Source organism: Mytilus trossulus, chromosome 3, assembly GCF_036588685.1.
Source record: "Mytilus trossulus isolate FHL-02 chromosome 3, PNRI_Mtr1.1.1.hap1, whole genome shotgun sequence".
Taxonomy (NCBI): Eukaryota; Metazoa; Mollusca; class Bivalvia; order Mytilida; family Mytilidae; genus Mytilus; species Mytilus trossulus.
Window position 1 is genome coordinate 72,865,373 of NC_086375.1, and position 26,802 is coordinate 72,892,174.

The window sequence follows — 26,802 nt, forward strand, 5'->3', positions numbered from 1 at the left end:
AATCACCACTTTTTATGTTCATGATAAATTAAAACAAAGAATCAGCAATTCTTATGGTTATACATTTCATTTTGTTATACCTTAAAACAAAGAATCAGCACTTTATATGGTTTCAATACCATAAATCAAAGAATTAGCACTTTTTATGGTCATATTTTAAAATGAAGATTCAGCACTTTTGATGGTCATATTACGTTAAAACAAAGGTATAAGCACTCTTATAAAATACAGATGAAAAGATGTATGAAACCTTATGGTTAAGTAACAGTGAGAACATAAAACATTTATACTGTAGTTTCTTCTTTCTTTTCATTACATTTTAAGTAGCACCAATACAATAAACAATTAGAATATTTAATTATACATTTTGTTCTAGTAAGTATGTACTCTCAGATACTATAAAAATAAACTTTCTTCAATTTTATTTGTTATCTATAATTTATTTCATTGTCCATTCCTTTTAACTTCATATAACCACAATTTACTTTAAAGAAATCATCAAATCTGATAGAGTTTAAATAAGCTAGCATTTCTCAAAATTAGGTTATCCAATCCTCAAAATTATGTCACAAAAAAAACGTATTTCCATTAAAATTTTAAATTTTCAGTACAAAATACCGAAAATAGATTCCTCTGTAATACATACATGCTGTCCAAGATAACATGAAACAAAAGCTTATGTATTTACATCAATTTAAGATCAATCATACCGGTACTAAAAAAATATATGGATTTCAAAACAGTACAATTTTTTTTTAAATTGTTCGAAAAAAACTTTTTTGGCATAATCAATGGTTATACTAGAAAAATAGTAGACATAATGAATCCATACCTGCCAACTTTTCAAAATGCCCATGGGGGTTTTGCGTGCAAGATGGCTGTCATAGTCCTAAAAAAAACTTCAAAAGGACCTTCAAATACATTTATTTTTTGGCCTCCTCATACTTTTATAAGCCTCATGTCATTGTGAAATTATTGTTTTGTTTAAAATTGTAGACAAAATTGCTCTTTCAAAATTTCAATTTGGGAGCCTCCATGGTGGAAATCCCTCTACCTCAATTTATTGTTAAGACTGGGAAACATTTTGTCAAGTCTTTGATATTTGGGCTTATTGGTGAGAAAGAATTATTTAAAGGAAAGTCTATTGGCATATATTTCAATTATCTTCTTAAAACAGAACAAGAATACCGACTGCATTTAGACCAAAGACAATTGAAACTCTAGCGTTCAAATCTACATTTGGCTACTGTAAATTCAGAAATTATTGCGAGGTTTTTATTAATGTGAATAATGTGTCTGGGTGAGTATTGCAATAATAAGACATCGCATTTTGATAACAGAAACATACATCTTTATGCAATTTTTTTTGTAATCACAATAGTAATCACTCGTAATGTTGTCTATTTGTGAAAAATCACAATAATAAATGCACGCAATAATTTCTAAATTTACAGTAATAAAACTGCATGAAATTATTTCACTTACAAATCTTCAGTTAAAATCTGAGTCGAAATAATATAAAGTTGTTTCACAAGTTGTTCACATGACAAATAAAGAGGTAGAATAGTTTAAAGTTTTTACTTAAAGTTCTATACCAGGTGATATTCTGTGAGGAACCAATTAATAGAGAGAAAATAATATATCAAAGACTCTACTGGTCTGGTTGCACTTTTTGCTTTTTAAACAATAAAATATAATGAATTTAAATATAAAGGAAATATAAAACATAAGCAATTACAAAATCATGAAATAACTACATAATGGAAGGTTAACAATTTCTATAGGTCTGCAAAATTTCTGTGAAGTTCAAAGATATGAAAAAAAAATTTGGTACGTATTTGTTAAAATTTTGATCTTATCTATGGAAAAATGAAAAAAAAATCCTGCAACAATTCAATAATAACAGGTGCATTACTTTTATATGTGTGATGATTCTGTCATCCAACAGTATAACATGCTCACATGAAGCTAGATATTATACAGGAAGCTCTGATTCATAGAACCTGAGATAACTGTGACAAAAATTTCATCAATGTCAATTAACAATTAAAACATGTATTAAGTATTTAGTAATAAAACAGGAAGTTGACAAGCTATGAATGTAAAAATGCATCACACAGTATAGAATACTCTCAGAAAGCTTGATACCAAATTTCTGCAATCTGTGACTTATAATTTAATTTTCAAAACTAAGAGTCATATGGTTTGCTACTGACCCCTATAAGTCCATAGAAGGTTAGCAAAATCCATGTGGATGAGGTCAAAGGCTCTAGGAAGTCACCATGTGATGTTGTTAACAAATTATTGTCACCAATTATCTGAGGTGTGATAATTTCAGATAATACAAATACGATTGATTTATTTATACTGTGAAAATAAATTTGGTGACCCTCTATTAATTTTTTTCAATAAATTTCAAATTTTAGTGGCAAATCTTTTTTTTGTATGTGTTTGATGTCAAAATCTTCCACCACAGAAGTAATTGTAAGAATTCAAATCGTTTAAATTTGATCAACTTATATCTTTTTGTAATGTGTTAGAAAACTAGAAAATCTATAACTAAGGAACATACTTATAGAAAACCAACAGAAATTATCTCTTTTCATGATGTTTTACTTGAATATTGCACTAATCTATATTTCATCATAAATAGGCCACAACAAACTGATATATCTAGAAAAGTATTAAAGTCATGATGATATATTTTACATAATAAAAAAGTACATATCAAAATTGACTTATCTCAAAATTTCTGAAAAAAAATTTGATGGTTGATATTAACTGTATCATATCCTCATATTAAGGGACTTGGTTAACATTTTCACAAAAAAAAACCACCAGAATAACAGCAAAAAGTGAAAATTACTGAAATATGAACAAAGAGAAGACTCCTTAAATCAAAGACATTAGGAAATATATTGACTGTTAAGATCTACACAACTTTAAAGTTTTAACACAACCTAAACATGATTAAGTTATAACTCTGTTTTATCTTCACTCATGAACTAAGTATTAGCTTTACCTTTGATATTTTGATTCAGGACTTAAATTTCTATCCAATGTATTAGAAAATGTGAAAAATTTAAAAATGAATCTATAGTAAGTTATGGCACATTTTTTGTTTTTTTTCAATGACATCTATTGCACCAGTCCCTGAGCTTGCATAGTTTTTATTCCTCGTAAGGCTTTTTTGGCAGCAGCACTTTTAGCAATCCTATAATTTCTTCCAACACCAGTAAATACCCCTTTACTAACAACATTCACTGATACACGGATTTTTCCCTCCAACGTTCTTTCTGGTTTCCTGAAAAATGAAGCAAATTTCAATTACTATTTAAGTATTAATTTATCATATGTTCTTAGTATCTACATAATGTGCCAAAAATTGATAGTACAATCTATCTATCTATTGATGTGTAATACATTGTGTTAGTTTGACACTGAAGGTTAGATATTCACCTCTGGCACTAAATTTTCTCATGTTAAACTTTTAATACTGATATTCTGTCTGATTAATGTTTTTATCATAGATGTTGGATATAAGTAATCAGAAGAATAACCAATTGTTTTAAATATAAACTTACTCAAATTTAGCTGTCTCTGGCTCCATCTCTAGAAGTTCTCGGACAGGTGACTTAGGAATACTCTTCAGATATTTTTCTGTTGATTAAACAATCAAAAACTAAAGTGAATTGTATACTTCAACTGGTATTTCAAATCATAATTGCGAAGATAACTACATATGCAAACAGGTAAACCCACAAAAGAATATTGAGTCCTATAAATGTGAAATAAATTTGTAATTTTTTGTTGTTTCTATATTCAAATGTACAGAAATAGTTGTGATTTGTTGTGAAATATACTTGTAAACATTATTATTTGTTTATCATTGAGTAAAGACAATTAAAAAAAATCAACACTGTGTTTTATTTCTTAAACTTTCTGTTTTTCTTATTTCCCCGTTTTGAATTGTTTCACATTTTGTAATCCTGGAGCATTTTACATCATTAATGACTGAATGTAAAATGGTAGATTCGTAAGGTGACCCTAAAGTCTCCCTCTAATGTCATACTTTCCCTGTTTTGCTGTCAAAATGATATCACATATCCTTGTCATTTTAAAGAATGGAGATAATTTTAATATGATGTTGTTTGTTTTTGCATCATCCCCTTAGTATCTTGTGACTTTTTCCACATACTGTTAACTTATCATTACCATGTAAATTCTTACCTATTTGTGGTTTCATAATTCTATAGTAAACCCTCCAAACTGTGTCTAAAGACATTCCACTATCCAGGTATATAGCACCCGCTAATGATTCAAATATATCCCCTAAGGCTTTGGGAACTTCTAGTTCTACTTTCACTTCATCATCTCCTTCTTCCTGCTTTTTAAGGAGATAAGGAATATCCGTCAATAAAACAGGAGTTCAAATATACAAATAAAAACATCTTATGATTAACATAGTTTCTTAAGCAATACACCTTATCGCTATTTGTCTGCAATTACTGTATATCACACAGGTTCCCGTAAAATAATACAAAATATCTGATGCCACAATGGAAAAGTGATTGTTGGATGCGTCAAAAGTTTAAGTGGCTGGGTCAGCCAGGATTAGCGATTAGGTGTATAGACAAATTTCTTTACAAAATGTCAAGCCCTAAAATGCCAAGAGTCTATTTCTAGTGTATCATGTTTGTTTTTGAGATCCAAAGAAATTAATTATTTAAAAGGTGTACATACAATACACCATATTGGACCTTATTCATAGGCCAGATTCAATTCAATTCATGTGCCAAAGTTACCCTTTCTCAATTCATTTAAGTGCTTTTTTCAAAAATTCCACTTGCTGTTCTATAAAATCTGACTAGAAAATCTTTATGGTAAATCCAATCTTACCTCCTCATCTTCTAGATCAATCTCGTCCTCTCTCTCCTTCTGCCTAGTAACAAACTTCTCTATAACATTGAAGAGTGGAGGAGATATTGCCTTGAAGAACTTATGGAAGTCCCATTTAACAGCAAGTGCAGCAAATATATTATTATTGACTAGAGCTGACCGTAAGTCAGTAAGTACACCGGGTGAATATTTACACGAGTCTTCATATAGATGTCGTGTTATCACATAATCTAATATTGCATCACCTAAAAATTCTAACCTGAAAAAGAAGAATATCTTAGGATATGGTTACAATTTTAAAAGCAGTCATTGAAAGAGGATAAAGAATGATATACAGAAAACATAAAAACCTATTCATAAACCATAGAATTAAAAATACTGTAAACCTACTTATATACCTAATTTGCAATTGGCCCTTTCAAGGCGACATCATTGCCATTTTTTAGGGCAATTTTCTTATTTACTTCAGGTATTTTTATATTGGAAAACAAAATTTTTACATATTCCAATCATTTTTCTACTGCTACCGAAACACTTGTCTACAAAAAGCATAAGTAGAAGCTTTGCAGAAATATTAAGCAATATAATTATGATACAAAAATTTGTTTGGATATAGCCAAAATTTGTACAACATTACAGGGGTGGCAAATAAAAGTTCATTTCTTATAATGATATCATAAATAGTTTTCCATATAAAATCTGATTATTTATAAACAAACCAACCTTTGATAACAGTCTGTTACTGTGTTATAATGATATGAAGCATGAGTAAAGGCCTGTAGTAGATATGCTCGGTCTTTGAAATGGTAGTGGATTTTTTCCTCCAGTTTGTCAAAACCAATCAATAGATGTTGAAGCTGATTGACAGAATCTGGTTCCCCATCAAACAGTGGAGAGTTTGGACATGATAATACATGTGTGTCTACACAACCAGTCTGAAATGTAAAAGATGCTTACATACATGTACAATGTACTGCGTGTGTTCTGTCACTTATTTCACAATTGTTTACAGGATTCACATTGTTTAAAATAACATCAATGAATGAAACAACAGATTCTGATATGTAATTGAGTATTTCTCTAATTGAATATAAATGTATTATTGGTTCAAACAAAGTGAACAAATCATAAATAGGGTGATTTCCAAGTCTATCCATCTAACATTGATTGTGACTGTAAGTTGTAACAGTATACTACAAATAAATACCTGCTGTAAAGATTTTTTCTGAGGTAGAACTCGGAGACCCAACCATGACATGAACCTTAATGCCACTTTCTTTCCACAACTAGTGAGGTAACAACCTATCAATGACTCAACACAATCAGCTATACTCTTGTCAGGCAAGCTATGAAGAGTCTGTAAGCAGTAGGGAATCAAACAATCAGATGAATCAGATCTATCTTCCTCTTCAACATTGGCTTGAATTTCCTTCAATTCTTTATTAAATTCATTTTCCTCTTTTGAGCAGGGGACATATTTGTCCCATCCATTTGTTAAATGATGTGGATGACTTTCAATTTTAATGTCACAAAAATTCACAGCAGAACTGCTGCCAGGTATTTTATCTACTTTTGTTGCCAATAAGACTTTTGGCACAGGTCCTTTCCTTTTTTCCTCATTAATTAGATACCCAGGTGGCAACCAATTTTCATAGGGTTCAAATTTTGTTGAGATCATACATTCAGCTAAACCTTTCTTTTTACCAAGTCTGTACAAGTTGCAATTACTAACTTGTTTGCTACGTAAATAACTTAACTTTCCTTCATGAACTCCAGGATATGTACAGAAAAGATATACAGTGATAGCATACTTAAGGAATGAATCACCAATGGTCTCCAATCTTTCAAGGCTAAAAAAGTCATTAGCATTAGACATGGTCAGGGCCTGTAAAATCATACATGGTGAAGGACCTATAAAATCTCCAGTCACCACATCAGTGTCAAATGACATCAGCTTATCAAGCTCTTCTTCAGTTACTTCAACATCTTCAACCTTTTTCCTCACTGGCTTTCCTCCAAAGTGTTCCACCTGATTGAACACATCCTGTTCTACAACCCGTTCTGGAGAACTGTTTCCATTTTGTTCAGTAGAATCATTATGCGATTGATTCATTTGTATTTCCATTTCTTTGTTCATATTGTTTTCATTCTCAGATTTAGACAGCACCAACTTGTCAAATTCACAACAAACTTCAGCAGTTTGTACAGGGTTTGATGATAATTGAGATACAGTATCTGACGACTGATTATCTGGAATCTCTGGAATGTCAGTATCATTTGGCCAGCCATTTGTGGATACAACAGTATCAGTATTTTCATTGGTTTCTAACGATTTATCAACATCTTGGAATGTTTCTGCACGCTTTGAGTTTTTTTCATCAACTATATTAATAACATTTGTATGATTAAAATCATCTTTCACCTGACTGTTAATATCACAACCATTACTACTGAAAGACTTTTCTACACCTTTTCCTGTTTGATCAGCTTCATCATCATCCGACTGCTCAGATGAGGGATTCATGTCCAGAGGGATATCATCAGTTTCTTCATCTTTGAGAAAAGAGAAACTCAATGCATCATAGATAAATCCCTCAGGAATTAAGGCTTGTCCTATATTAGCACCTTCTGTAATTATAATTCTAAGTTCCTCAGCCACTAATAAGCAGTTCATTCTGTAAAGAATTGTTGGTAAACAAACAGCCTTTCTCCAAAAAGAGGCTGGGAATACATGGATTTCACACAATTCTGGAATAAGAATTTGCTTCTGTTGTAAATTTTCACGTCTTGCTTTCTTTGTCTCTGCACTACTTGTTGGCAAAGCCACACCTTTTTGATTCAAATATCGTGGAGTTAACAAATTGAGCCGAGCAGATGTATGATCAACATCCAATAAAGGTTGCTCATAATTTGTAATTGATAAACCATACTTGGTTATATAATATTCAGCAAAAGTTTTATAGAGTTCTGGGGAGGGAAATGGAGATGCTGGGTTGAGATCCATTCTGATTTCGGCTACATAAAAATGTTGAGGCTGATCAATATTCCTGTATCCTGGCATTACAACACCATCTTCATAATCTGTTTTGGTAAATTCAAAGAGTTCTCTTTCTGTATCATATATATTTCTTCTCTCGTGGAGCTTATACTTTTCTACTTTTTCAATAAACTCCCAATCAACAGCAATTTCTTCAGTACCTGAAAAAAAGTTTAAAAAAAAATGTTTTCAACACATTTATAATATTTTATCGTCAGTAATTACAACATTTTGAAAATTTTCATTATAACACAATTCACAAACCTAAAGCTATAAATATATAGAAATTACTACAAAACATATAACACTGACTGATTATTTATCACATGATACATAAGTGGAATTTTCTGAAAATATATTAGCTGTATCTCTTCTTAAGGGGGCTCCTGGGTATAAATGATTTTTTTTTTCTAATATAGGATTTCGCTATATTTTTTCATAAATGAACTTTAACATATACTTAAAAGAAAAATGAAATAAAAAAATGGGGTCACCGTTCATTTAAGCTAAAATCTGCCTCTGGAAGAAGCATCCATTGCTGTTAATGTCCTTTTTTTTATTGTTGAACTAATAGGAGAAAAAGAGGAAATATCGAAATAAAAAAATAACCTAATATAAGAAATCGCTTAAATTTTACAATTATTTAGTTTATGTACAGCTTATTTGAAAACAATAATAAAAAATATAGGTCACCGATGAGTTAAAAAGATATTTCAAATTTAAGGCCAAAAAATGGCATTTTGGCACCAAAGGCAGATAATTTGGAGCTTTTTCAATTTTTAAAGTCATCTGGGGCCAAACCAAATCATTTTTTTGGGGTTGTTTTTTGTACCATATCATAAAGTAACAACTAATAGTGTAATAAATAAAATTTGTAATGAAAAAATAAAGGTTTAATTTTTTGCTAAAATTTTTGTACCCACGAGCCACCTTAAGAAGTAAAGCAAACTTGTGTTTTTCAGGTTAAATCTAATGATAGTTCCATTTTTATGACAAAATTCATGTGATTAAAAAAAAATAGTTCTTTTTATATATTCTTTATTGTGAATCATCATTCCTGTCGCCTCTCGCAGCAAACCTATTATATTGTTATATATATATATTGTTTTTCTGCTTCTGACAGAAATCTCATTATGTAGAGAATATCATGACTTTTTCAATATAAGATCTCTATCAACCAGTGACACCAATATAATCTCAAGAGCTCTGCTCAAGTTATATTGGTTGAAGGTTGATATGCTGTGTGATATTGAAAAAATGATATCATATAAACTTTAATAAATACATCATGTAGATGACTTTTATGTGGTACGACGTCATACAGATTAGGTGTTTGATAAAGCTGTTGCAACAGTGACTGACGTTGATGATGTGACATCATGCAGATTAAAGTAGTGCAACTGTGCAACAGACTTTGCAACCGTGACTGATAACAATATAACTGATACAGAACAATTGTCATGGACGGAATTACACAAACAATTTTTCTGTATTTACTAATAGGTATGTAATAAATTGTATTACATCATTCCTACCTCTAGTAGAAATCTCAATAAATGATAATATGTCTCCTCTTTAAGGGGAAGTCTTATTACAGTTTATTAATATTGAAAAAAATAGTTAACTCAACTTAGTAGAGTTACTTCCCCTTATTTGTCACCATTCAAAATTATTCCTAATATTCACAAAACATACTTACCTTTTCCTAAAGGAATAATTAAGTAGCCAAGCTCAGCTTGGTTGGGAGAGAAAATCATAGGATCTTTCTCTAGTCGTAAGACATTGCTGAACACAAATCGGTGGAATTTTGATAATCTTTCTAGCTCCTCTTGACTATAACACACATCAGATTTAAGTAGTTCTATACTTGTAGTTACTTCCCCTGATCTTGTATATACTGGAAATTCTGGGACCTATGAAATGTAAAACAAAATCAGATAAAATTCAAATGAGGCAACCAAATATGATTAAACCATATACAATATCAAAAGTAAAAAAAGAAATAAGGGAAAACAACTAACATTACAAAGGAGACTTTAAATTGCTCAACATTTAATTGACATACTACTCAAAGGAACACCAAAACAAAACCCAAACGTGACTGTAAAGATGCAAGAAGTTTTGAAAACATTCTGTAGTGGTCCTAAATCTTGACCTCGTTCAGAGTATGCATAAATGATTAATCAAACAAGTCCTGATAGCTTATGAAAGAATTAAGAAACACAACCAAAGATCAGAAAACAATAATAAAATCAGTGAGCTGTTATGTGATGTTGAACAAGTAAAGACACAATACATTCATTTATTATTTGGAAAAAATGTTTATGTACTGTGAGCTATTGAAATATGATATTCTATTAAATTTGAAAATGTTTCCTCTTATGATGTGAATGCATGCTTTCTAACTGTAGCAATTACTTGATAATAACTCAAGAATACTATGCATTCAAAATATGGCTACTTTTTACACAAACCTGACTGAAATGAAACTTAACTTTCATAACAGTAAAACATTTTATTGCTCATTTTGGTTTCATTTTGATCAAGTAACCCTAAGAATGCTTTTTTTTTTATAAAGTATCATGTTTCAACCTCTTGGATATAACATGGAATAAGAAGTTTGATTGTTTCCAGTTCTACAAACCTGTGGTATTGTAACAGAGGTTAACAGACCAAATGACCTTGAGGTCTCCTCTGGGTCATTGAGTTTTCTTCCTCTGGTATTCTGATCATCAGAGATTGGTTTTGTCAGCTTCATTTTTAGTAGGTACAAATTATTCTTTTGTTTCTCAGGATATCCTCTTAACAGTATATTGGCAGTCTGTAAAGTAAAAGTATTACCATGATTACAAAAATAATAAAAATAGCATTTTTTTTATATATTTGTTGGCCTAAATAAGTGTTACAAACATACTTTAGATTGTTTTCCCTACGTTAGTTATGGCAAAATGTTTTGTCCATCCCTAACTCTATCACCTTTCAATACTGTACTAAATATTATGATACATTTATGAATACTTCTGATACTTTAGTATTGAGAAAACATGATTTGTGTATTAGTTGTAATAGACTTTGAAGTAGCTTTTTAGTATCTATGTGTATGCTGAGATCATTACTTTCCATATTTTGTTGTTGAGTGCTCACAAAAATTTCAATCCCACAATATTCTTTATGTGTCTGTCCAAAGTCTGAACCCTCTCCCCCTCATACTCTTTTCAAGCCTAATCCCATCATATTCTCTATGTGCCTGTCCAAAGTCTAATGCCTGTAATTTAGTGGTTGCCATTGGTTCATGTCTGTCATATTTGTTTTTCATTAATTTTTTGTTGTTCATTAAACCGTTGATTTTTTCCATTTGAATTGCTTCACTTTTTTAAATATCAAGACCTTTTTAAGTTGTCTATAAAGTATGAGTTTTGCTCATTGCTAAATGCTGTAGTTTACCTATAACTGCTTACACCCATATCATTTGGACTCTGATGGATGGTTTTATCATTGGCAATAATACCACATTTCCTTTTTTAAAATACATTGTATAAAAAAGAAGATGTGGTATGAATGCCAATGAGACAACTCTCCACAAGAGACCAAATTACACAAAAATTAACAACCTCAGGTCCCAAGATAGCAGAAAATGTTTTGATGAAATAATTGAACCTTTTTGAGGTAATACTGTTTCCTCTTTGTAGTTCCTGGTCTAGCTTCTCCCATCAAGTCTTCGTCATCCCATTCATTGTTATCATCCTCCTCTAGAGAAAATAATTCCTTCCCAACAGGAGCAAGCTGATCATCTAATTCACCTGAAATCATATTGTGTACAATAGACATAACTATTTAAGCCCTTAACAGGCTAGTATCTAAACTTGGAATTATTATTTATTATGGAATTTTCATAATTTCTTGTGCTTGAAATTTCTTATAAATTTCATGTTTATTCTGTACTTTAATGGTCTGTGCTATGCACAACATTTTCTTTCAAAAAGAAGATAGTACATTTTCAATAGAAAGCACTGTGCCGCGCACAACACTATCTATACAAATACATTATATGGAAAGTGTTATGAACCGCTCAAAATGTTATTATACCAAATAAAGATAGAATTTATTATAAGTTTCAAGCAGAGAAAATTTTGCAAATTCCATAACTAAAAATAATTCCAAGTTTAAATAATAGCCTGTAATTAGTATTAATTGATTTCCTCTAAAAAGGAGTATGTTCGATAAGGTCCTAAAATGGCCCCCTTTTTTAGCGTAAATTTCAAACACGGATTTATCGACCAACATCACGAGAAATTATAGCTAATACATTGACTAGCTAGGATATAAACCATTTTGTTGAACATTTTACGTTTCTGCGTTTCATTATGACGTCACAAGGTGTTCTCATGTTGATTTTTAACGAAAAAACGAATGAAAATGGGAAAATTACCATAGATTATTGGACAGGAAACATAGAGCGCATACGTCGACAACAAAGATCTTTTAAAGTAATGTTTGTGAAGACGTTTCACATGTCTTATTTGAATTTTAAGCTTGTCGACGCCTGCGCTCTATGTTTCCTGGTCCTTTATTTGGTTGAAATCTAGCTGATTTTGTCAAATTTCACCGAAATCCCTTAAATTGACCTTTTATGGATGAAAAAATCAACGTGTTAGAAATTAAACTTTGACAAAAACTGTTCTGTTTAACTTTCTAACATGTCTTTAAGGCAACTTAAAGCATGTATTGTCATGCAACTATAAACTTTATAATTGGGGCCAAATATGGCCCTTACCGAACTTACTCCTTTCTGATATTTTGAAATCAGATTATGGTAACAGATGCCAAGTGATCACATAAGTTGATACGGTCCATTGGGCAAAATAAGTTAAGTTTTAGGAAACATAATTGATTGTACTGAAATGTTCATGACTTATGAATATCTTCAACTGTAAGATTTTTTGAAATAAGAACCATTGGTTAGTTACCTTCTTCATGGAGGTTTTGACACATCTTCAATGCAACTGCTCTCTTGGCCAAACTTTTAGTCGGCATTAAATCGCTCTAAAATCAAATAATATAAAACTGAATGTCAAATCAAAAGTAAACCTCTAAATATATTTTTCATTGCGTCCCATTGATCAAATGTCTTCATCGCAAATGAATCTATAATCTCTGATCTACAATATCTACATGAATAAGTCTTACTAAAACAAATGACAATTCCAACCAAATAAAACCATTTCTGAATGTTTCCCCAAAAAGAAAAAGATCCATAATACTTAGTTTAAAATATTTCTTTATTGATGAACATCACCATAACTACATGTTCAAATCAAGCAATCAGAAGAATATCATGAATTTATCAACATTTAAATTTTGTACTCATCATATTCTTGGACATTTCTGATAGTGCCCACATACCATACATGTATGTCTATGTTTTGCTTTAATACTGCTTCGGTTTCTAATTACTACTCACTGTTATTTGTATTTTAATAGGTGAATTGATTGGTAATCTAAGTTTAGCTTGGTACATTGAGGCTCCATTGACCTTGACACTGGTTAGATGACACTTGGGTGTCAGATGTGTAAAGGCATCACTTGGCAGTTTGGCACAATATCTGTAATTACATATAATATCAGTTAAATCAGAAAGTATATGTTATATTATCGGTCGTCCCACTGTCTATATCACTCTGTTCAGCTCTTAATATTATTCCGTATCATGTATTTGTGACGTCAAATACGTTGACCCGGCCTTAATAACTTTGACCCGGACATATCAGCGACGTCATAATGTTTGAACCGACGTTAATAACTTTGACCCGAACTTATCAAGTCATCTTTTGTGTGCTGGTGAAACAAAGAAAACACTTCTGAAACACGCAAATTTAGCCCGATAAATCGATTATCAGATTATCTGCATATTGATAATGTAAAATATCAACTGCTTGACAAAATATGAAGGCTTTTTGATCTCGTTCGCTACGCTCACTCGACAAAAAGCTTCATATTATGTCTCGCAGCTGATATTTTACGATATCAACATGCAGATAACCTGATAATCGGTACTTATTCAGATACAACTGTTAGTCGAAGCATGATACTCCTTTATCAATCAATTTCTTTTCAATATTAAATAAGATTGGTTCTGGGTTTTTTTAAGTAAGATACGGAAGTTCCATTCAGGGTGTTTTGTGCTTAACAGAAAAACTAGTTAGGTGGCTGAATTCTTTATTGAGCCTCCCTACATTGTACCACAACACATTTAGTTTGTTTTTCTTTCTCAATACAAGTATTTGAAGGTTTTATGGAGTAAAAAGGCTGTTTTCATCAGTTGTTGTACTTGATATGCAAATTCTATTCAATTTTCAATTACTATAAATTTATGTGATATTCAGTAAATAATTAATTCTAAATCATCTCAATACCATTACCTATTGATTAATGCTATAGCATTACATAAGTTGACTTGGATGGTTGGCATGTCAGAGTTGGGATAATAAGGGGGAAGTAACTCTATACAATCTAAGTCATCTTCTATTACTTCAAGGTCATTTTCACTTTCTTTATTCTGTCTCCATCCAATCAAAACCTTTTAAAATACACAAAATTTATTTCTCCTACATGTAAAAAACACACAAAAAATCAACTGACAAATCCAGTTTACACTAAGATTTAACTATGATCATTTTATTTATATTTCACTTTTTAGAAAGCATTTACAATCATTTTAAGTACACATGTATCCAGGAATCTAGATAGCTTTAAAGAACATTGCTGAAGATCTTTGACATCAACAGTGCATTTCAATGACTATTTATCTGTTTTGGTCATATATCGCCTGACATATCAATAAAATTACACAGCCTTGGAAATTAAGTTTTGGGGCTTGAGTATTCCCGATGAAGGTAAATCCAGATAATTGCTTCATACATAAACAATTAATATAGAGTTATTTTCATTTTTGAATCTTATAATATTTCTTTATTTTTTTTGAAACTTGGACTTACTGCATTTATTTTATTATGTTGCTGCATTAAAACTAGGTATATAACTAGCTTTTTAACCTATAGAAAGCCTGCCTTTCTTTTAAAGTGAAAAATGAGCTTACTTTTTCAACACCTTTAAACATCTGGAGGTCTTCTTTGAATGTTTCTGTCTTACTATCGTCAATTAGTATAAGATACTCTGCATCTTTAGCTCTTGCTAAACCCTGTAAAATACAAAAAAACATACTTTCATTCATGTGCAGAGCATTTATAGTCATGAGTCAGAGTAAAGTAAACATTTTTAATATCATAACATTGTATTTTTTATATAAAAGCATGAAGTTTTTTTAAATTTTAAGTCATAGTGGTAAATGGTTGTTTATAAATTAACAGAGTACTATAAATCATACTTGTTTACTTTCCCTTCCTTTTTAGAATTACAATGTCTGTCTATGAAACAGTGAAGCCGTAATAACACTAAATTAATGAAAACACTGAAACTATATTTATACTCTATTTTAGATCTACATGTACTGTTTTGTAACATTAAAGCTATCAACACTCTACTTTAGATCTACATGTACTGTAATGTAACATTAAAGCTATATTGACACTTTACCTTAGATCTTCATGTACTGTAATGTAACATTAAAGCTATATCAACACTTTACCTTAGATCTGCTGTATGACCTGTAATCTTTAGGTTGATCAAATTTCATAATCATATTACATCTTGGAACATCAATTCCATCTTCTAAAAAGCTTGTTGCTATCAACAAATTAAGCTCTTGGAGTCTGAATTTCCTTAAAATATCCTCTTGTTTTTTGTTGATATCCTTTTTTAGAGTTTTCTTTTTCTGGCCTGTAATTTGGTGGCATTTGACAAAACATAAACTGTCATCCCATGAACAAACTTCCTCCAGCATCTTGTTCAGTGCTATTGCTACAAATCTATGATCCACAAAGACAATACCACACAGATATTTCTCAGCATCAACAGAAAATGGATCTGACGCCTTTTTGGTGCTATCATCTGATCCTTCTTTTTTAATTGCTACATGAATAACATTGGATCTTCTATTATCCTCTTCATTCTCAGCATCAGATTCATCGAATTCCGAATCATCAGACATGTCCGATTCATTATCTCCCATCATTCCATCCATATCCTCGCTACTTATTATCATAAAGTCGTAGTCTGGTTTATAATTCTTCAAATGGTTCACAAGTTCTCGTACTTTTGGAGATGCATATAAAAGCAAAGCATCAACATTATAATCTGGAGTAAAGTTATTTTCAAATACTGTGTTAAGCATTCTTAACTGTGTTGAACTAAATCTTAAAAACTTTTTAGCTAATACTTCCGTTTCTTGTTTTTCCATTTTTTCAAGTTGAGTAAGAAACATCTGTGCTATACTAGCAGCACACCAAGGACCAAGTTTATACAAAATATTAAGACATTCACATACAACAGTTTTTGAGATTTGACATGGATCATTGCTTACTTTTTTTTCATTTTCTTCATCTTCTTTAATTTTGAAATCTTCCAGAAATTCCAGAGCATCGAGTAGTATATTTTCAAGTTGATCTACTAAACCAGTTGTATCTTCATACTTGTCACAGTTGATAATTTGTTCTTTTGGCCACATTCCATATCTCTGGGACATAATCAGAGTTGAGGTTTCTGCAACAGCATCTAGTTTAGTTTCTAGTGTTGATATTGTTGATTCTAGTTCCGCTGGGTTCTGACAGCGTGTGGCTGTCACTGATGAGGTTAGTCCTAGAATTCTTGGTTTACATTCCAATGAGGTGTCATTTATCTTTTGTAAAATTTGAGCATATACAGGATCTTTATTAACAACATGACAATCTTCAAAAATTACTACATTCACTTTTGAAGGATGTAAAATGTTCTCTTCCAAAACATAATTCAAAACATGTGATGATAGAAATAGGATATGATTTGATGTTATGAGATCTTGCCATTTTTCTGTTGTCATGGTTTCTATGCTATCTTTATTCAAATGCTGACTGACCTGAAGGTCTGTATGGTGCTGTATTATCTGAACCTGCTGATCAACAAATGTTTCTGCAATGAAATAAATGTTTTATCAACAACTCTACAAGTTAAAAGCTATACAACTTCATGAATGAGGTCATTTAACTAGCTTACTACACAAATGGTTCATTTTTCTGACTGACAAGGTACAAAATAGTAAATGATAGGTTTGTCATTCAATAAGAATTTCATACCTATCAATGTATTTGTCTTTTCAGTTTGCTACATACATTTCATTTGAGCTTTTAAAAAAGAATTAAAATTGAGCCAAAATAAAAATAATTCTTGAAAGTATTATTTGACCTCAAGAGAGTTAATATCATGAATGGTCCTATGAAGTCCAGTCACTCCTGGAGCTAATTTGATATGAAATGCATCATAGAGGAGGTAGCTCAACCAGATGTCTGATACCAAATATATAGAGGTTCAAAATTTAAGTGTTAACAAAAAATTATACAAAGACAGGTATTATTTCTAGTTGGTTTTTTTTTTAAAAGAGAGCTAATTTTCTGACAAAATTTATGTATCTATCACATTATGAATAAAATTATCCCTTATTCTATCCTTCATATGCAGTCCATTTTCATTTTAGATTAGAAGTTTGGGCATAACATTATGTTTTTTTTGCAAAATACATGCATGGTTTAACTCATTGTTGAAGGCCGTACATTAACCTATAGCTGTTAATTTTTGTGTCATTTTGTCTCTTGTGGAGATTTGTCTCATTGGAAATCATACCACCCCCGTTATTTTTATATATGCCAGTACTGTTAAAACCATGTTTTAAGAAGAAATTATCACCAAGAACTATTTTTACAGTGTCTAAAATATGTTTATACATTCTATCAAACAGATATGTGCAAATTGTCTTTAAAGTACATGTAAGTTCAGAACTTCAAACATAGAAAGAGAATGCAGTGTAGAATATTAATGTACAATTATTGTTTACCATTATCAGTAAGATACACGCTTCTCTTGCCCCCTTCTTTCAATGGTTTCCTGAGCTGATAGGATGATTCACGAAGTACCATGACAGCCAGAAACATTTTCCCAGAACTTGCTCCCAGACACACAATGGTATTTCTGTGTAATGCTGCATCAAGTAGCTCCACCTGTAAATAGTGCATGGGTAAGGTACATGTGTTATTGAAGGGATAATTTTAACGAGGATCTGGGAGACAGAATAAAATACTAGATGTGAAGGTATGTTATTTCACTGCCTATCAATGATGGATGGACTATGTAATTCTGTAAGAAGTACATGTTTCTGCTGATGTAATTGAATATTTTTTTAAACACGATTTATTAACAAGAGTACACATCTTTTCAAAAGCTCCACCTGCTTTACAATTACATTTATGATTTCAATACATCAAATATAGTTGCCCTTATTGCTTTAAGTATCTGAAGAAAAACAAGATCAAAACACAAAAACATTATTGATTAATGAACCGTGGAAATGAAGTCAAGGTCAAATAACATGCCAGACTGACATGTAAACCTTACAATCATTCCATTACAAAGAGCATTGCACAAGATCATGTTTTATTGAGCTGTCCTTGATAATGCTGTACAAACCCTACTTGGAAGCACAGCAGATGATATTTTTGGAATATTTTTATTGAATTCAGAATTTTGGTGCATGTATGAACTGACTTCTATTACTGATTACATCGTGTTCACCTTTCCTATATATATGTATAAACCTTCATGTTATTCTATGCCACTGTTTGTGACTCAAAACTTTTTGGCAAAGACTGCTGTCTATATGTCTATTGTTGAAGACCATTTGTTTACAGGTACCTTTGGTTAAAGTTTTTGTGTGTTTTTGAAACAAAGGAATATATGGGATGAAGTTTTGGAGATGATGATATAAAACTTCCTCTTTACTGCTTAAAATGAAAGGGGAGTAATCACAAAGCAACAATAAAACCATCACAGGTTTACATGCATGTTCCATGGTAGGTAACTTGTAAATTATGATGTCTTTCTAATACATACTTGATAGGTAGGTGGTGTAAAGGTATGTGTTGGTATATCTTCATTTCTAAGATGTCTGGGCAGTCTTTTTGAGGTGTCTGGTCCTATCCTAACCATCTAGAAAAGAGATATATGTATACATGTATAAATAGTTGTTTTACACCAATAATGTCTGGGCAGTCTTTTTGAGTTGTCTGGTCCTATCCTAACCATCTACAAAAAGATATATATATATTATTATAGTTGTTTTACATCCATTACCAATTAGATAGATATAAGTTATGCATTTACTGTGTTCTAGTCTTTTTGAGTTGTCTGGTCCTATCCTAACCATCTACAAAAGAGATATAATATGTACATGTATATAAATAAAATAGAGAATGGAAATGGGGAATGTATCAAAGAGACAACAACCTGACCATAGAAAAAACAACAGCAGAAGGTCACCAACAGGTCTTCAATGTAACGAGAATTCCAGCACCCAGAGGCGTTCTTCAGCTGGCCCCTAAACAAATATATACTAGGACAGTGATAATGCAGGGGCGGATCCAGCTATTTAAAAAAAGAGGGGTTCCTAACCCAGGACAAAGGGGGGTTCCAATTACATATCCCCATTCAAATGCATTGATTCTCCAAATAGAAGGGGGGGTTTCAACCCCCGGAACCCCCCCCCCCCCCCCCTTCTGGATCCGCGCCTGTAATGAACGCCATACTAATTTCCAAATTATACACAAGAAACTAAAATTTAAATAATACAATAGAATAGTTGTTTTACACCATCTGGGCAGTCTTTTTGAGGTGTCTGGTACTATCCTAACCATCTACAATAGAGATATAAATAGTTGTTTAAACCAATAATCAATTAGCTAGATAAAAGTTATGCAGTTACTGTGTTCTAGTCTTTTTGAGATGTCTGGTCATATCCTAACCATCTACAAAAGAGATATATGTATATAAATAGTTGTTTTCACCAATAATCAATTAGCTAAATATAACTTATGCTGTTATATATAATGATATGCAGTTGTATACATGTATATGGATTCAATTGTTTCATAAAATACCACTATTATGTACAGTAGAGAATGAAGGAAAGAAACTAAACGTAAAAAAAATGTTACAATTGTTAAATTGTTAAAATGTTAAATTTTCTATCTGTTCATGAGCGTAAAGTATTGTAAGATATCTGTTACCTAGAACTGAAGTTCTGCTTAAAAACCTTTAAAACCTGTCAGCTTTATGGATGTTCATTTGTATTAAGGAGGCTCGCGGGTATAAGATTTTCAGAAAAAAATCAAACATTCATTTTTATTTACAAATTTTATTAATTACCTTAAGTAGTTGTAACTTTATCTTTTTTTTTTTTTTTTTTTTTTTTAAGACTTGAAATACATTTATTGAAAATCACCTGATTACATTTTCCTTGTATAACTCAGGGAAGAATACACAAGGGGCCCTGTGTTTACAATGATCCAACGTCCAGGGATAAACGGTGGACTCTATCATAAAAAAAAAATCTATTTAATATTTTTTTCCATACATAAGTTATACATTCATATTAATTACACAGATTGAGTTTGCGTATAAAATGTTCACAATATTCTACAGTAAATAAAATACATTAATAAAAGTCCCCCAAAACACACTACAATCTACACAATAATTTACCTTTACTTATATAATTGGCATTTAATTTTTTGTACTTTTAACACCTGGATTACATTGTTATGTGTCGGTCAGTGGTTTTATAGGTCACATGCTCGACCTTGTAAATGCGTGTATTGTATATTTCTATCGTTGGATGTATTATGTTCTAAAAAGGAAAAGAAAGTAAGTACAAATTATTTCGTCACTTACTAATGTATAAGATTTATTATAAGTTTTATTTCAGCTGCAAAATTTTCTTTTTTGGATGATAATGATTTGTCCATAGATTCAATTAAACTTCCCAGTTCCCGTTTTGCATATGCTATCAATTGGCTGGAAGTAAAACTTTTAGACTGATATTTGATTATATTCCTATATTTCCAAATAATCCATTTAACTGTATTCATAATCGTATTAGTTATGACATTGTACTTTTTTTTGTAATCGTACATTCCTAGCATGATAAGTTCTTCGCTCAATGGAATATATACTGTGTTATTTAGTACATTATATGTTTTAAGCGCATCAAAAATGTGTTCCCAAACAACCATTATAATGTTACAGTTGTGAAAAAGGTGTGTGAGAGTTTCGTTTTCTGTTTTACAAAAATGGCATTTGCCATTATTTGATTTGCCCATTCTAAATAGTTTTTGCTCCGTATAGATAATGTTATGAACAATTTTCCAGCTAATTTGATTTGCTTTCCTAGAGGACATACTTTTATTTAAATTTATCCAGATCTTTTTCCACGGTAATTCCGAATTATACTGAATATTCCATTTTATTTGACAGTTTGGAACTATATCTAAATTTAACGAATATTGGATTAATTTCAAAGATATCTCACTTGGGATTACTACTTTATTCTGTTTATCGTAAAATTCAAATGTATTTTTAATATAATAACCATTTTTGGGGGGTTCTGGATCAACGTGGACGTTTTTTAGTCTGTCCTTGAACAATTTAGGAATAGCTAATTTCAGCCTTGCCCATTCCGAGATCCAGTTTCTCTTATCTTTAAGAGTATTGTATATAAAGTTGTCGCTTTTGATGTTTTTCGTTTCTTCATCCCAAATATCTTTTATTGTATGAATTCCACTTTTTCCGAAGTTAGGGAAAAAAATAGGTTTTTTATTGTATTGAATTTTTATGTTTCCAAAAAGTTGTTGGTTTAGGATATCGTTTTTATTTATTGGACTTTGTATACTTAAAAATTTTGACCACGTTTTAATTAACTCAAGATAGTATTTTGGAAAATTTTCCATTTGCAATCCTCGTAAGTCCGAACACTTTGCTAAAAAATTATTACAATTATATTTGATATCAAACTTCTGTAGCCACCATTTGGCTATTGTGTTCCAGTTATCGGTTTTTGATCTTAAAATCTTTTGCATACTTTTGATTTGTTTGGATTTAATGAACGAGTCTATATTGATCATACCAATCCCCCCTTCTTCTAACGGTAAGCAACACACGTCCCTTTTAATTAAATTTACTTTCCCCTCCCATATAAAATTCCACATGACATTGTTTATTTCTTTTTTATATTTTTCAGGTATACCTCGCATTTCGATTTCGAACCCTATTTTAGAAATGATCAATGATTTTAATATTAAGACTCTGCCCTTCAATGTTAGGTCACGAGATTTCCAAACCTCAAGACACGCCTTAATCTTCTTTATTTTTTCTAACCATATAGCTTCTATATCAACACTATATCCATGCATGACTCCCAATGCTTTAATTGGTTCGCTAGACCACCTAATTTTTTTATATTTTGGTGTTTTATTTTTCCAACGACCCAAATATACCCCTACAGTCTTTTCATAATTTATCTTAGCACCCGATGCTTTCTCGTATATTTCTAAAACCTTGAATGTTTCCTCTATTGATTCCTCTGTTCTATTAAAAAATTGTGTATCGTCTGCAAACATGTTAATCTTAACCTCTTTCTTTTCATTTTCTATGTCAGGGTGGGGTAAATTTATTCCTTGAATTTTCGGATTAGCCCTAATTGTGGCTGCCATCGGCTCTGCTTGTAAAATGTAAAGCATCGGCGATATTGGACAGCCCTGACGGATTGATCTAGAAATTGGGACGTATCTTGATTGAAAACCGTTAGTCATTAAACAAGTTTTAGCATTTTTTAGTAACATTTTAACCCATTCCCGAAAATTTTCCCCAAATTGAAATTTTTCTAAACATGCATCTAACCATTCCCATTCTGCATAGTCAAAAGCTTTTGTTTGATCAAGAAAAAGGATTGATCCTTCCTCGTCTTCCATATCTATAAAATCGAAAATATCTTGCAGCATTCTATTAGAATCAAAAATATTTCTGCCCTTAACAAACCCTTTTTGATCTGTTTCTATAATTGATGGTAGAACTATTTTCAAACGTTCAGCCAGAATTTTTGAGCAAATTTTATAGTCTACATTTAATAATGTTATAGGTCGCCAGTTTTTAATATCCTCCCTCTCCCCACTTTTATATAATAGGCTTATCATTCCAAGTCTCTGCGATTCGGAAAGTGTTTTATCAAAAAAGGTTTCTTTTAATATTTGCGTAAGCTCATCCTGTATCAAAAACCAATATTCCTGATAAAATTCTGCAGTTATGCCATCTTCCCCTGGTGATTTATCCCTTTTCATTAATTTAATTGCTTTGAAAATTTCATCTTTTGTAATTTCACTATCACATAACCGTTTTTCTGCTTCAGATAGAGTTTTACTTACATTATATAGTAATTTTTCCCCAGCCTCTCTATTACAACCCTCCGAGGTAAAAAGTTTCTCATAATATTTTAATTGCTCGCCTAAGATTTCATTAATATTATTTTTGTATGTGCCATTTTCGGCTTTTATTTTTGACCATAGTTTTTCTTTTCCTCGTTTTTGTTCTAATCTGAAAAAATAATTTGTGGATTTTTCACCTTTTTCTTATGGTACAATAATGTTCCAAAAAAAATCAATACATGTTGGCCCCAAGTGACTGTTAAAATTTAGATATCATTGAAAAAGCTCCAAATTATCTCCCTTTGGTGCAAAAATGCCAATTTTTGGGCTAAAAAATAAAATATCTTTTTTAACTCATTGGTGACCTATATTTTTTATTGTTGTTTTCGAAAAGGCTGTACATAAAATTTAAACAATTTCTGTAATTTAGTTCTTTTTTAATTTCGATATTACCAATATTTCTCCTATTAGTTCAACAGAAAAAAAGGACATCCACAAAAAAGTAATCTTTTTTCGAAGGCAGATTGTGAGCGTAAATGCACGGTGACCCCATTTTTTTATTTCATTTTTCCATTAGGTATAAGATAAAGTTAATTTATAGAAAAATATAGAGAAATCCTATATTAAATAAAAAAAAATGATTTAGACCTGCGAGCCCCCTTAAGTCAAATTAATTGTTGTTCATCTTCAATTTTCACAATATTAGATTGGTCAGTACGTTTATTAAGTATCTTCTTTGAAATATAAATACTCTAATGGAAAAAGCCAGGAAGGCATATTATAAGATAAAGAAAACTATAGGTCTCAACAACCCATGTAGACTTCTTGAAAAATTGTTTTATTGTTTAGTTACTCCCATTCTTACATATTGTAGTGAAATTTGGGGGGGTGGATTCACATTTTAAAGACTCTGATCCATTTGAAAAACTTCATGTTAAATTTATCAAAGACATATTAGGGGTTCACTGTAAGGCATCTAATGATGGATGTCGAGCCGAACTTAATAGAATTCCCTTGAAAAATAAAATATTATATTCAATATTTAACTACCTGAACCATATAGTTTCTTCGGAAAATTCTTTGGCATATGATATATTCACTAAATCTGTAGATTAATGACCAATGTTTGCAAGTTCAAAATGCAAATATATTTGAATCCAAAAAGTTAAGACTTTTTCAAGAGTGTCTACATAATGGACAGAAGACCACCCTATGTTGAGTTATTAAAAAACAGAAGTGACAGAGCTGCAATATGTAAGATCCGTATAAGCGCTCATATACTGATGATTGAAAGAGGGAGACATCTAAATATTCCAAGAAATGAGAGATACTGCTCTGTATGTAATTCTGGTCAAATTGAAAATGAAAAACATTTTCTTTTACATTGTGAAAAATACTCAACTAAAAGGGACATATTTTACCATAAAGTTTCAAATATAATCGTTGATCCTACAAAATTTCAAAAACATGAAAATAATATAATCTTTTTATTAAATAATAATTCATACACAATCCTAAAATTAACTTCCTCTTTCATCTCAGTTTGAACCTGCGTAAAGCAGAACAAACTCTATAAAATTGTCCATTTGTCTAATTCATAATCATTGTTCATTATATTACATATTAATATTGTCATTATTTTGAATACTTATTATGTTCGGAGTGGCTATTTGTCCGGCTAGCCGGACGAATAGTGCCAGGGCTATTTGTCCGGCCATTACAATGCGCATGTCATATAATGTGCTTTCGGAAGTGTGTGTAATATTATCCCCAGTAGCACTGAGAGGGCGCGTGTAATTCGATCACTGATTTTCAATTTTAAGATCATGGCTGAAAACGGTGATACCTATAGTTGTGATAAATCTTGCAGTTTTCGGATTTCGCAATGAAAAACGATATAGTACGAACTTCAGAAAATGATATAATCTTATGAAAAGGAACTAAAGAAACTTCAAAAGGGAGTAGGGGTGGGGGGAGGTTACACACTTGAAGCGGGGATGTTGGATATAGGATTATAAAAAGTGCGGTAATGAAATACACAGGACAACAAAGATGGGATTAGGAGAAAAAAAGAAAAGAGTAATTTGGGAAAAGGAGCACACCGTGTCACCCCGATCCCTCACGTAAATAAAATAAAATCCAACCTTGAATTTCTGAACAAGTTTTTAACAGTGTTGTTCACTTTTTTTTCTTTTTTCTTTGGGAGGGAGGGGGAGTGGCATTATAGAAGAATCTCCCATCTCTCACTCAAAATATGGATAACTTTATGTCAAGGGGTCTTATTTTACAGCTTCAGACATAATAATTTTGTACCTTTTTTAGCTACACAAAATCCTTTACGTCAACTTGAAATGCACTACTGAGTCAAACAATACTTAAGTTTGTTTAACTAGTAATTTATTCTCTCCTTATTAAAAAAAAATATGGAATATATATGATTTTTTATAATTGTTCGTTTTCCACATTGGACTATATTCTGATATTAAGAAAACAATAATTTCAATTACTAGTAACAAGATTAGGCACTTACAATAAAGATTACAAACATGTGCTACCCCCTGGTGCTGCTGAAGATAATATTACACGCAAACACAAATAGTGACATGCGCATTGTACTGGCCGGACAAATAGTCCTGGCACTATTCGTCCGGCTAGCCGGACAAATAGCAACTGCCTATTATGTTTGACCATGTAATTGATATTTTTTTTTTTTTAACCATTTATAATATTGTTCATGATATTGATATATTTCTAACTGCACATTTCATTGTTCGAAATATGCCTATTGATATTCTATGCAGAATTGTTTAATTACTGCATCATTACTCTGTGTATACCAGTTGTATGGGCCATTGCCAATTATTGTAATTGTGTTTGTGCCAATAAAATATTTGTATTTGTATAAAGATGTCTTCCCCTTTCAATAATTAAAAGAATGTCTGACCCATTGTGTACATTTATGAAAGAAACTTTCCCACAGCCCATGCTTGTCTGGCAAAACAGCCGTTGGACGTCAGAGTAATATTGGAATAATTTTTCACATAATAGTAAATAATGTTCCATTGTTTCTATTATCAGTAATTGACCACATTCACACTTGGGATCTATATTTAAATTGATTTTGTTGGGGTAATTTCTTAGGTAGTATCCTGATCTTAAATTTCTAATAATGTTTGTTGTTATATCGGGATAATCATAAAACGAATATTTGGATAAAAAAGGGGGGCATATTTTTTTTCTTAAATTATTAATTGCATGCATTGTTTAAATTTTGCCCAAAAAAATGAAAATACATATATTCTTATAAAGACCTTTATATATTGATGGGAATGCGCCTACGTCCGCATCACAATCAGAAATTGTAGATGCTGTTTTTTAAATGTTTTCACATTTGTTTCTTCATTTGCCGGAAAATCGTCAAAATAAAAGACTGATTTTTATTGGACAGATTTCTGAAATAAGCCAATGAAA

General features: G+C 31.2%; 1 protein-coding gene across 1 annotated transcript; it reads right to left on the bottom strand.

Moving 5' to 3' along the window:
• On the bottom strand, positions 1–26,754 carry LOC134712344 (endoribonuclease Dicer-like). The gene is made up of 17 exons (XM_063573799.1): positions 26,643–26,754; positions 18,971–19,066; positions 17,919–18,081; positions 15,582–16,999; positions 15,033–15,134; positions 14,356–14,513; positions 13,398–13,539; positions 12,904–12,979; positions 11,594–11,736; positions 10,581–10,757; positions 9,636–9,849; positions 6,107–8,097; positions 5,623–5,834; positions 4,900–5,158; positions 4,231–4,387; positions 3,585–3,660; positions 1–3,304 (listed from the first exon to the last, which is right to left on the bottom strand). The coding sequence occupies exons 2-17, from the start codon at positions 19,064–19,066 to the stop codon at positions 3,139–3,141; spliced, it is 5,550 nt and encodes a 1,849-aa protein (XP_063429869.1). The 5' UTR covers positions 26,643–26,754; the 3' UTR covers positions 1–3,138.
• Between the last annotated feature and the right edge of the window lie 48 nt (positions 26,755–26,802).